The 14,372-nt window shown below is 33.8% G+C and overlaps 1 protein-coding gene across 5 annotated transcripts in view; it reads right to left on the minus strand.

Moving 5' to 3' along the window:
• Nucleotides 1-14,372, minus strand: part of Robo1 (roundabout guidance receptor 1) — a 744,872-nt gene that overhangs the window by 483,194 nt on the left and 247,306 nt on the right. For 4 of the 5 annotated variants that reach the window (XM_033768167.1, XM_033768168.1, XM_033768171.1 and 1 more), the window contains exon 2: nt 7,344-7,430. The exons of the other annotated variant lie outside the window; for it this stretch is intronic. In XM_033768167.1, the coding sequence (XP_033624058.1) occupies nt 7,344-7,430 (87 nt within the window). The remainder of the gene's footprint in view (nt 1-7,343; nt 7,431-14,372) is intronic. 5 annotated transcript variants of the gene reach the window in all.

Here is a 14,372-nt window from a genome sequence, read left to right on the forward strand (position 1 = left end):
AAAAAAAAAAAAAAAAAAAAAAAGGCCAAAAAGACACACCTTATCTCTCTGAAAACATGAAACAATTAGTGACAATATAAAAGACTAAAATACACAGTGAATATTTATTTTTGTCTAGATCCCATTAAACTTACATCTGTGGTCTATTAGCAGACTTAGGACTTACTGCAAATTATTCAAAATCAGGCAGAGATTGATTGATTGATTGATTGGTACTGGGGATTGAACTTGGGCCCTTGAGTTTGAGAGGCAGGAACTGGAACCACTGAGCTAAATCCCTGGCCCAGGCAGAGATTTAAATGTTAAAGCTTTTTAGGTAACTTTCTACTAGAGAAAATCAACAGACACTGACCCATTAAACGTAGCTACTGTTCTAGAAGATGTGTTCATTTCTCAAGAATAAATGAAAAGTCCCAGAATAATTTATGTTTCTTCCTACAGGCACACTTGTAGTACATATTTACTATCTTACCTAAGGTCTTTACCAATTATCTTCCAACTTCATTCCCTTGAGGTCCTGGTTATGTCACTGTTCTCAAGCCATTATCTTGATGCACTTGATTTATAAAATCATGCTCACAGATCTTGGTGACCAGTAAGCAGCAGTTACTGGGCATACTTTTTAAAGGCACAAGCATAACAGAAAATGGGAAATAAATTCTACAAGGATTTAGCACTCTCTGTCCTGTCATAGTGAATTTTGGGATCCTGGTTATTTCGGGATACTTTCTCCTATGTGAAGAATAATTGGCTGTACTGTGACCCATATTTTTCAGCAAAATCTTTGGATTTTAGAGGAAATATATATAATTTGTGTGTAGGCTATTTTTTTTCCTTCTTATTACCTGACCCATAATGCTGTCACTCTGGAATGTGACCCAGAGCAAGAGAAGGCTGTTTTACTGATATAGCTAATAAAAAGTGTCTCTGCTATTTGGGAACCATTTGGGATAAGCATATCAAGAAATCCAGTTATGTTGTGTTGGGATATAGCATAGTGTTTCTGGAAAGTGTTTTTTTTTCCGTTCATTAATTTTATTGGTGCATTTTACGTATACAATATGCTGACATTTATTATTGGGAATTTGTACCTTTACATAATGTATCTTGGTTCTTATTTTTTCCCTATGCCCCTGCCCTCCCTTCAGCCCCTCCACCCTTCCTTATTTACAAAGGCTTTTTGTTTTTGCCTTTTCTCATTTATTCATTTCCCTTCTTTCCTTTCCCCCACCCTTCCTATTTCCCCTTTCCCTTTGCACTTTTTCTTCCTGTTTCACATTATCTATTATACATTTTGATCTTTATTTACACTTTCAGTTTCTCACACTAGAGAAACTATTCAATATTTACACGTGTCCTATTTATTTCACTTATTAGAATCACCTCAATGTGCACCCATTTAGCTATGAATGTCTCTAGTTTCTCTTTCTTTATGGCTGAGCAGTGCTCCATTTATTTAAGAAATCACATTTTCTTTATCTACTCTCCAATTGATGGAAAATTGGGCTGTGTCCAAATTTTACCTATTACAAACTCTGCTGCTATCAACATGGGTGCGCATATATCACTGTGGATGATTCTTTTAATTCATTTGGGAAGATAACCAGTGGAGGAATAAATGGGTCAAATGGGACCTCTAATCCTAGTTTTGATAGTAGAATCATAGCACTGGTTCCTGCGGATTAGAGAAAAGCAATGGCTTCTTTTGGAAAATTATCTCCTTTTGCAATTCTACTTCTGTCTTGCAACTTATAATTAGGCATGATTGAAACTCTAATCAAGGGAGCCCCAATTTCTAACAAACCATGCAACCACTATTACCTGGGTGATATTTGATCCTTCAGAATATAAAGTTAGGTATGCATAGAAGTGTGACAACTTCAAGCAGAATTGGAAAGACAAATGAAATCAAGCTGAAGTAGGTGTTGAAAGTACAAAAGTATTGCATGAAGGACGATTTAAAAAAATAGTAAAACCCTATTGTTGGAAGAACATTGAGAGGTACAACTGAATCTCTACTTTAATTAAAATATCTAGATTGACTCAAAGATAATAGCTAGCATGTTAGATGATTGGGGTGTTAGAAAAGAGAATTTTGAATAATATATAAAAGGAAAATCTGTGCAAGAGATATGAACTAGATCTTTTCAAGTAACTTCAAGAATATGGACTGTGGTGTCCTCGGTGAACACTAACACATGAACTTGTATTGCACAGGAGGCTTTTAGGAAACAGGTGACAATGCAGATTAGGTGTAATTCAGTTTCTTCCTCCACTGTCGTGCTGCTTGCAAAACTGATTCATGAACAATGTATCTAGGGTAGCAGGGATACAGGCATTGAGTTGATATGTAATTACTTTAAAAAATGGAGTGGCCACTAATACTGCTGAAAAGCTAGTCAATCCCATAGCTCAGAGTAATGTTGAGGCATCAATATGGTGCCGTGTGCCAACCTGCCTGTCCAAGAGACTTGGATAATCATATTGAGGTTTCTTCATCATGGGATAGAGAAGTTATTTACATCCTCACTAGAATAGATGGTCTGTGACTAGATATTCTTTCCTTCCCATCATACTTTTGCTACTCATCACCTCTACATTGATTTATTAAATACATTGCTCTATATCAGCTTATTATCTACAAAGCTGTACCTTAACAAGTTATATTTTTCAACCAGGAATGAAAGAAAAGGATGGAATATAGGCATCTATGTCAATGGAATGATCAAATGAATATTCAGTGTATTCAGTTATGCCACAGTCTAGGTGTGGTATGAGATTAAATTTCTTTCCTCCAAGAAGTGGCATATGTTCTGAGCCAATGACATGTATCATTCTTCGTATATTCTTAGTCTAGTAGTGATTAGTGCTACTCACCATATAATTCTCATTCCTCTTCTGAGAGATATGGTAGTATTGTAATTCCTTATTTTGTTGAATTTAGGAGTGAACATGTGATTCGATTTATATAAATAAAAGAACAGACTTCACTTTTGTGCAGAAGCTTTTAAGGCCAATTCATGATGCTCTTGCCATGGTAGTCATGGAAGCCTATGTCAAGATGGCACATCTCTTAGCCTTGGGAATCTGACTGACTATGCTGAGCTACCTTCCAACATGCGAAAACTAAGTGAAAAGCACATTTCTGCTGTGTTTTCCTTTTGCTTGTTACCCCCGCATAACTACTGTAGTACCACAAGTAGTTGTAGTACCAATTTGTATCTAATTCAATACTTTCTTTGCAGGAGAATTGACACAGATATAGTTCTGATAATTTTTCAGTTTTTAAGATTTAAAAAATTTCATTTAGCTTTTCTTCCAATACGCTACTACAGATCCAGGAGCCTAATACTTAAAACGGACCAATGGAGAAGGGGGAAATTATCTAACTTTTATGTGTTGAAATGGTGGCAAAGATATATTTTAGAATTACAAGTCAAATGTACACATTTTTTTGATACATAGCAACATGGGTAAAATTTTATTTCTTTCCTAATTACAGATTATTTAAAAATTTAGAATGTTACTAGAATATCATTAATTCTTTCTTATTATTTGAATGTTTACTTATCCATAATTTTTTTAAAAATTTATGATTAACTAAAGCTTTCACATGTAAATCTCTCATGGAGGATGTTTTTCAGAAAAAAATTTTTCCAGCTTTAATTGAGTTTATTGGTACATTTTAGGGATACAGTACAGTTACATTCATTGTTGGGATCTTGTACCTCTACATGACAAGTCTTGATTCTCACTTTTTCCCCTTGTCCCTGCCCTCCCTTCACCTTCTCCTCCCCTCCCCATCTACAACCACTTTATTTCCATCTTTTCATTATCTCACATTTTTTTCTTATCAGAAAATTAATTATTCTTAGATATATTATTTTTTCATGTTTGTGAAACAACATATGCACTTTCAGTAGTCAATAAACAATATGCTTTCTTCAGAAGCTCCTTTTTAAAATCTTCAATTATTACATATTCAATCTCTTTGAGTTGTATCTAACCCTGTAAAGTGTTGATTTGAAACCCCATTTCACTTGTTCTTATGACAAAGGCTATATTCTGTGAACTGTTAAATAACCCCTAATATTTATGCCATGCTTGGTTAACCAGGAAATGGGCCATTTCATTCTAAATAATGCACAAGTCCACTTTAATAACACACCACAGTGCCACCTTTGCATTTATTGATTAGTAAGCATGAAACTGAAATATTTTAAAACCTTATGTGGCTCTATAGCACTGATTACAGATAGTAAGGAGAATGGGAATCAATATGTTTTTTTTCCGCTGAAACTCTGTATTATCACTTTGAGTTATTTAAATGATTGTATAAGTCAATTATACAATTTAGATAAAAATTATATATGAAATAAGCAGCAACTATTATAAGAGATATAATTTGTTGACTGGATCATTAATGAAAATATAAATTCATGTGTATAATATGAGGTCTATGGATTTAGGATGAGTGGATTTGATGGTAATGATCCTAAATGATTTCAGTACTAGAGCTTTATAGCATTACAGTGACAAAGTACTTACTTGCAGTAAAAAAAAGAGGGGGGTTGAATATGAACTTTAGTGACATAGTGATATTATTTTGGAATTATTTCATGTTCTCAAAAATATTTTCCGGAATTGCAGATTCCTTTTTTTTTTTTGATACCAGGGATTGAACTCAGGTCCTTGCACTTGCAAGGCAGGCACTGGAACCACTGAGCTAAATCCCCAGCCTGCAGATTCCTTTTTAAAAACATATGTTAAATGTTATTAGAAGAAAATCTCACATGTCATCTCTACAAGGTGAAGCAACATGCAGTCAATACATCTGATAAGCAGTATACGGTTTACACAGTAATTTTGAAATATTGTACAAAAAGTCTCCACAGACACTACCTGCTGTATCTGCTTGTTAACTTTCATAGAAAGTTGTCTTATAACTAAGGCATATCAATGACTTAGTTGATATTTGTTTCATATATTTTGTGATGCATAATAAGTATATTTTGTTTCTTGTAATATTCTTACTGCTACACCCACTGTTACTAACTTCTAGATGTCCTAAACTATATATGGTTTACAATAACTATGTCACAATGTTTGGGCACATACAGACCATCTCATTTCCCTCTGAACACATTTTTTTCTAATATAAAGAGCCTACCAACTCCTAGTTCAGGCGTGTACACATGTGTACACAAAAGGGAAGCAGATCTGTAGGCAATTTTAAGTAATACTTAGAACTGTTCAACTTTAGAACCAATTGATTTTTTTCTTTTATTGAGTTTATTGGTACATTTTAGGTATACAGTACAATTACATTCATTATTGGGATCTCGTACCTTTACATGGTCTTGGTTCTCATTTTTTTTCCCCTTGTCCGTGCTAGAACCAATTGATATTTTTTCTTAATGATTATCAAGCAGCCAAGAATTCTATTTTGTTTTTCTTATTTCCATTGAAGGTAATAATGAGTAAAATATAGTCAATATTCAAATAAAAGAGGCACAAGTCCTACATTTAACTCAGAGTAGAAAAGAGCTTCCTGAATAATCAAAACTTTACTGAAACAAAGAAAAAACAAAATAAATATATCTAATACATTTTTTAAAATAGTTACAGTCTCATAAAGTTATTCAGAAAACTGTCTTCTAGTCAATCTAATAGGTTACATTGCTTTAATTAGTTCTTTTCTAGAAATAAACATAACTTTATAAGTTTATTGCCTCACATTAATTCATCTAATGATATGCTTAACATCAGAAATCTGAATGCTGATTAACCCAAAGGGAAAATAAATTGAAATAAAAAAATTTAAATGCACCATTTAGTCTTGAATGTGTTGTTATTTAAGTTCTTTTAATTCAGTGCTCAACATGATTAATGCATCAGTTATACATAATTTTTAGGAAATTCATAAAGGACAAATAGTAAACCCTATTAGAGAACCTAAACAATACATTTTGTTTAGACTTGCAGATCACAGGGGAATAGAACTAAGATATGCTGGCATATGAGGGTACCTCAGAAAGGAAACTACCTTGTTTATTGCTTTTATAAATATTAACTATTTACCGATGATATTTATATCTCTTTCATGGTAAAGTATCTGGAAAATTGTCATACTATCTCCTTTACCTTCTAAGCCCAATCAACTTTAATTTGTTGATCTTTTAGCTTCTATTCTTATGTTAAGCAATATAGAAAAACAAGAATGAGATATACACAGGAGTGAGAAAAATTGCTCATGAAGTATTATTCATTTTAGTATTTATTCCAAGTAATTGCAACAAATGTGAAGGTTAATAGTTCTAGGAAGACAGGATGCTTCTAATATATCAGTCTATTATTTTATAGGTGAGTGAAATCTGTCCACTGAATCGCTCTTTTTTTCATACTGTCGTCTCTACAACTCTAATGACACAAAAGCGTTCTCCATTATTCCTAACCCCATCTACACCACATAACATTCACATACAACCTATCCACAGCCCAAAGCCTAGAAGAATCTACAGAGAACTGTGCTAACAAGAATGAATGAAATGGACATAAAAATAGCTGTTATTATACAAAACTACTGTTAACATCCTTAGATGATTCAGTGGATTTATGTATTTTATTCTTTATGTTTATCTGTCATTTCAGCCAAATGTCTCAAAGTTGTATCTGTAACTTATGCCATTATATTTTATAACCATACTTAGAAATTCTGTGATAAACATTGATATATTCCAGGTTGATCTTTCTTAGATATTTACACAAAAATTATTTCCAATACATTAATTACTATTTTTATGATGACATATACATGCATCGTTTTCAGAGGTGGTTGGTGGATAAGATAAATAAGTCATGCAAACAAAATCCTAAGATATAAGTTGATAATTATGAATTGCATCACTCTTGTTAAGAGTTTGCTTTCTGTTACTTGTATGACAACTAGTGAAACAACCCACCCAAAAAAGATTACAGATAATTTTACAACTAAATTACCTGTAGGTAGTCTCTTACTTCTTTCTCATAACAATGTATTCAAATACTGAATCTTTCAAAAACTTATCTTTCTATATATAATATCAAAAACACATATTGATAAGCCCCCTTTATATTAAAAATATACTGAAAGAGTCAAGGTAGTGTTTGTATTAAATTTTCTGTGCTTACTTTGCAATATGACCTCCCAGCTACAGAAAAAACTCTGGAAAATGCGAACAGGAAATGGTTGTGGTTGTTAACTGGCAGCAGGGATGATTAGATTATTTTACACAGGTGGTTGATGATTGATGGGGTAGCAGCGTTTCAGGAGGAAGTTAGTATTTGGGAAAGAAGCACACTACCTGTGTAGCCCAGCGAATTGTCATCGTTATCAGAGGTGGGGATTGGCGTCCCGGTGTCGTGGTTCCCCCTCTCTAGGTCTTCAGGGTCTGTCGAAAACAACACCAGAGCTGCTGATGGGGTCACAGTAGTAACAGTAGATGCCATTTCGATCACAGCATGTTCAGACACAAGTAAATCCACATGTGACAGAAAAACACACAAGGACAACACACGGCACACTCCATCCTCGCCTCTCCTGCGGCACACGAAGTCCTGTAAAGGTCTCAGCATCGTGGTTTACAGTCTCTACTTCTTTCCCTTAATTTCCCTAATTCTCTGCTCTTCCTGAACCTTTGCTGCACTTCAAAGCAGGCTAAGGGCTCTGACTGCCCTCTGTGAGGCCGCCAGCAGGACTGAGGGAGCATATGGAGGAGGGAGAGGGCAGGGTGGCTGAATGCTAGCATTGCTAATTTTCGACCTTATTGTTAATCAAAGCTATTGACTGTGATCTCTCCCCATCATCGCTTCATCTCCTGGCAATTACAGACTTACGGGAGGGCACCTCACCTAAGAGGGGGAGGAAATGGGGAAAAGCAGGTCTTAAAGAAGAGGGAGGATGATTCAAATGTCCTACTCTTCCGAGAAACAGCAGAGAAGGTGGTGCCACATTATTTCTTTCGGAAGACAATTTCTCAATTTAAAGGGCTGAGAAATATTTACAACAATAATCACGAATAAAGCAACACCCAACTTAGGATGTTTTGCTGTTTAAAAACATTACGAATTGCTTAAGATTCTGTGCTACAGTATTTTCATTAATTTATTCTTCTCAAATAAATACGCTGTTTTTAAGTTTTTCAAATTGTATACTCAATTTCTTGTATGTAATTTTAGAGATGAGGCTAAGCACAGCACCCAAATTCCGCACTCTGACAGCTGAGGTTTGGTGTGCACGTTTGTACAGAAGCTCCGTGACTGCTGCTAAATTCCATTTGTGCTCACTAACTCTTTGTATCATATCCATGTGTGTGGGGAAGGTAAACATAAATATAAATATGGACAGTGTCTACTGCTCGGATGCTGATATGGTACAGACACAACAAAATCAAGGTTGTGCCTCTTACATCAGATAATGTGTCGTGATTCAGTAGGTGACTCAAGAAGTAATGTTCTGCAGTGTTTTATCACCTTAAACAGCATCAGCAGGATTCTCCATCTGAACAGTGAAGAAGCCCAGCTGTTTTCCCCAGGAAGAAAGTGTGTCGCTTAGGAATGAGACAGAGTTCACGCAGGTAATGCCTCTTTCTGGGAACATCGTGGCCATTATTAATTTTGCTTGTTTTTAGCTAGGTCAACATAATTTGTTTGAAACAGCTATGGAAGGATCATTTAGGATTTTTTTTTTTTAAAGAGCAGAAAGTCTAACCTGAGTCTGATTATAGTTTCCACTTGCAGCATATTTATTCACTTTAATCTCTCTGCCTTCCTCCTCCTTACCACAAGAGCCATATAATGAACTTGATGTGGCTAAGGTGGAAAAAGGGGTGAGGGGCTCAGATTTGTGCAGACAAAAGAGGAAATAATGCCTCTTCTTGCCTTTGTAGTGACGGCTTTGTCCTGTTTATGCTCAAAATTGACTTCGGAAGTGATAAAGCAGAGAAAGTGTTCACTTTCTTCCCCTCTAGATTACTGAATCATTGTACGCACAGCTGTTTAGGTCAGAGTTTTAATTTTAGCCACTAGAAGAATAGGAAGCAAGCCTTTTTTGTGTCATTTGAGACAGTACTAGTTACCACAATATTAGATCACAAACTAAGGAACTTTGTTTATGAGGATAACTCAATAAAAGAGGTTATGTGGGAGAGAGAAACAGAAATCACTTATTTAGATGTATGAAGAGGACTTTAAAGAATAGGACAACCCCTGACTCCTGGTAAACTTGCTTCTAAAAAATGCAACTGGTAAAGGTGATTTTAACTTTTAAAACAAATGCAAACTTTCAAGGTAAGTCCTACTTTTAATTGTTGAAAGCATAGTTTGTGTAATGCAGACAGAAAGATTTCTAGCCACTGTTAAAAGTACAGTAAAAGTTCATCAAAATCCATTACATGAGCTAATTTCAATTGTTTACACAATATTATAAGAACTTGGGTTAAAGTTTGGGCACTTTTTAAATTGATTTTTTTCCTGAGAATGAGGATATAGATATTAAAGAAAAGATGAAGGAAGTGCGTTTACTATCATTTAAAGTGAAATGTTTATATCTATTTAAGGGGTTTGACCTACATATGACTTATCTTAAATGGTTAATAAATGTGTTCCCTTGTTTTTCTCATCAAGCTCTGGCCCCCTTTTAGGCTTAGAAAAGAATTGCACTGCATTAATCAATGAATTTTACCATATCTATAAAGCACAGTCTGTCCAGCTAGTGCTGCCTTTAATTAATCATATGTGGGACCTACAGGAAACAAAAGATCCCATCTTCAATAACTTTACTATTTTGTTTTTCTTTCTCCTCAATTCCTGTCAAAAATATAATGATGATTTGAAATATTTACTTGTCTCATTGCAAGTGAGCTGGAAGAATAATTCAGAAAGCCCCAACGTATTTCCTTAAATTTTTTGTTAAATAGTATTGATTATTCGAGCCATGAACTAGCAGATAATGAGGCAAGATTATTCTGATTTACCATATTTGAAGGAGGATCTTCTTGCATCCCACCTCTGATTTTAAGGTCGTGTGTACTGAAGTAGGGGCAGCTTAAATGATAAAAAGTCACCATTCTACATACAAAGGCCTTAGCAATAGAAGTATTGGCTTTTATAGGTCAATTGTCTTCATTAGATACTAAATTCCTCAGGGCCAGGTAGGTAATCTTTCATATACCCACTCAACTTACAATGAACCTAAGATAATAAATGAATTAAAAAAGAGACAGTGACCAAGAATGCTACTTTTGCTGAAGTTTTAGTATTTAAATCTGAACCAACTGGAGAATACAAAACTTATGTTTTCTGTACTAGCATCATTCTTCAGAGAAAATAAAATTGTTATAAAATGGACCAAAATGTAATGGATACTCTATCCCCTCAGTATTCATAAAAACATATAAGGCATTTTTAAAAATAAAAAGGAATTCTTGGATCATAAAAATCATAGACATTAAATGTTAGAAATATGTCAGATGAAAGCTGGGCACGATGGTGCATGTCTGAAATGTTAGCACTTGGTAGGCCCTGGCAAATGGATCACCATGAGCTTGAAGCCAGGCTATGCTATGTAGTGAGCTCAAGGCCAGCCTGAGCTACATAGCAAAACCCTGTCACAGGAAAATAAATATGTCAAATGGACCACTTGATAATCTTCCATCAGATTATTGTGAAGTTAGTGGTCATTTGATTTCCCTGCTTTTCAAAATAACCAATTCTGATTTCAAAATCAAATTCTACTTTGGTTAAGTCCTGTTTATGTTTTTTAAAACCTATTTTCTAGATTTTTATATCTAGTATGTCTAATTCTAAGCTTGGGGGACACACAGAACTAATTCATCATTTAAAGACAGCCTGTTTCTCTAATAAAAATCCTCAATGCTTGTGTGTCAGAGTCCCAGCCTTAATTTTTTTCTTTCCAGAGTCAGCTCTCTAGACATCTTCATCCAGGATAATGGCTTCAAGTGTCTTTTTATAAGATGCTACAACTTCCACATTGCTCAATTGGAGACTAGCAGCAGCCTGATCTTATCTCCACTGCCAATTAAACTGCATGCGAACGTGTCAACTCCAAGACCCCTAGTGCCTCACTCACTGCAGCTGGGCTCATCAGTTTTCTCTTCAATCTATAACTTTCACATATTCCATTTGTATAACACATTTTTCACAAATATACAAAATATTGTACAATTCTACGAAATAGTATCTAAAAGCTACGCAGTGCTCTATAGGCTTATTGTTTATAAAGATTTTGCTACAACACATTGAATATATTCATCTGTATCACAGATATAGGCTAATAAAAAGAAATTTCTATATAGCTTTATTTAGTTGTTGGAAGAGTAGTTGTGTGCCACCCTGAAATTTACAATATATAAGGTTATATATGCATGTACTACATATAAGGAGCTTTACAATTTGTGTTTTTTATATTGTATAGTGTACTCAATACATAAGAGTGGGCTACTTTATAAGTCTTTCACAGATTTGATACATGCAAAAGCTAAACAAGGGAATTAAAACCTATATGTTGTACAGTGGAATTTTGTCTTCAAGTAAACTTTATTTAAAAACATAATTTGTTAAATATTTGGGTTTTTATACTGATTCTTTTTTAATTGATAGAAAATTGTATATATTCATTATGTACAATGTTTTGAAAGACATATATGTGTTCTATATGGCTAATTAATTGCATCGCATAGCCAATATTTCTTGTGATGACTGAAGTTAAAACTACCCTCAGAGATTACCAAGAATGCATACATGGCTGTGGAATACGGTCACCATTTTGAGTACCAGATCTCTTGAATTTGCTCTTCTTATCTAATTGAAAATTTGTGCCCTTTGACTTGCAACTCTTCAAGAAAAGTCTATTAGGTGAGAAAGTGTTGAGGGGCTGCACATTAGATAGTAACGGGTATGAGCTAGTCCAGAGATTATTTTCTAACTGCAAAGATGAATTATACTTTTATATGGGTGGAGCATGCAGTCACCACTTTAACTTGATAATTAAACTTTATATCTCCCGTAGTTGGTAACTAAGAGTGGGGAGATAATTGTTTGATACAGTTTATAGTATCATCTATGAAGCCTTCCTGAAAATAATTCAATCAAGACTTAAGACCCAGTTCAAAGTGTACAGAAAAAATAATGTCTTTAGATTTTAGAGTACATATATGGAATAATGAAGGGGCGAAATATCATGATGTTTCTAAATTAGTTTTCAATTATCTTACTTATTTTATATGTTCTGTGGCCTATATTTTTTTTTGATTTGTATATATGACATTTAACTTTATAAGGTCTTATAAGATAGATAAATGAATCTGGTGCTGGAAGAATTAAAGGAGATAGAGGGAGAGGGAAGAGAAGGGAATTGAAATGTGATGTGTACCGACTCCCTACAATGTATGTAATCATTGGATATAGCAAACATGTGCTAATAAAAGTCAAAGAATCAGTTTTAAATGATTGAGAAAAAGTATCTTGAGAGGATGGTAAGGCAACCATGGCATTACATTAACAATCACTGTTTATTATTTAAAACACTCAAGAAAGTTTAAAGGTTAGCAGGAAGACTGAGTGGTATAAAGCATCCTCTAGAATGTGTGGCAAAAATTCATGCAGTGATGCTTTCCTTTCACTGGTGATATGATTTAAATAGATTCCATTTCTAGTATAAAGACTCATATACGTACCAGCATTCATACCATGTAAATGCTAGGAAAAATATACCATCCATTAGACCATGGTGAGCAGCGTTGTATTGTGGGATAACAAGGCCTATAAGAGAAGCCTTTAGTTGTAATTTGAAGGTTTATTTAAGTTCTTAGGTTTTTGCTTGGTTTGCAATTCATAGCTCAAATCATCCAGGTTTTAAAACTTATCCCTTCTGTCATATTTTTCTGAATATATTAAACATAAAAGTCTTCTTGCCCTACTGCAAAGTGTTAAGCTGGTCTCTTTATAGATTTGTATTATCACTGTGCAGAGCTTTGGCATTAATTGACATTTTGAAGATGACCATTAATAAAAGATAAGGGAAAAGCAAATGAATATAAACTACTATCAATATGAGAATTGTGTTCTACAAATTGGATCAATTCTCATTGATTCTTTTCTACTAATCAAGAGGAATGCAGGGAATGGGTCTTTTAAATGAAGTACTGAGAACATTTAATTAGAAACTAAGGCAATGAATTATGAAATTATGTCCAAAAAACTATGTGAAGCTTTAAATCTTTAAAGAATTCTATAATATCAAATTAAAATTAAATTCAAATTTCTGCTTTAGGAAGGTATGCTTAAAATAATTACTGAAAGTATTTTATTATTTGCCCCATTCTTTTGAGGTGGGAATAGGCAGGTAAATAGTTATGCTATAGAGACAGAGAAGAAAAAATAACAGCATTAAATTGCTTTTGTGTGGTGCTCACTTAAACGTTTTTTAGAGAATAAGACAAATTTAAAAAATTCACTTACACCAGCATGACTGACATGTTTGCAGAAATTGGTGGCTACAGGACATTAACTATAATAAATGTGGCTTTAAATATCATGCAAATAAATGTTGAATAAAATTTTTCAAAGCTATACTATGGAACAGAAGATACATTACAAATATCTCCAATTTTAATTTAAAAAGCAAAAGCAAAGTTGCTTCTTTATATATCTTTCAAAAATAGAAGAGCCATGGTTATAATGATCCATGCAGATAAAGTTTGTTAGAAAATGTATTTAAATAAAATAAGCCAAAAATTAAAAGTGACATAAAATAAGTATCTAAATAAAATTTTTAATGATATGATAGTTCTTCAGTCAAATCAGAGAAGAATTGTTACTTGGCTGAAATAAGATCATAGAATAAGTAATTTTAAGCTGTAACTTGAGATGTCAGTATTGTATTATAGAAAAGAACAGGTTTCATACAATGATCTCAAAATTCATATTACTGCTTTTTCTTATGTTCTGGTTTAGGTGATATGATTACTGAATGAATTAAATATGATGGAAAAGAAGTAGAATATGTACTGACTATAGTCACACACAATATTTATATAATTTCTAAATGTATTTAATATAACATATTATCTCTATCTATGTGTCCCTCCGGTAATCCTGTAGTGACCATGACTCTCCTCGCCATATCATTGTGATTCACTATGATGGTCCCTTTGAAATGCTGAAACTAAAGCTCAGAGAAGTTCTTTGGCCTCAATTATGCAACTAGTAATTAATGGATTTGAAATTTGACTCCAAATGATTTGTGACTCCAAGGCACTGCTCTTATTGCCATATCCCATAGCCTCTTTACTCATCAATCTAATTCCTGCAAC

The sequence above is a fragment of the Fukomys damarensis genome, unplaced genomic scaffold (genome assembly GCF_012274545.1).
Source record: "Fukomys damarensis isolate Sample0158 unplaced genomic scaffold, DMR_v1.0_HiC HiC_scaffold_24, whole genome shotgun sequence".
Classification (NCBI taxonomy): domain Eukaryota; kingdom Metazoa; phylum Chordata; class Mammalia; order Rodentia; family Bathyergidae; genus Fukomys; species Fukomys damarensis.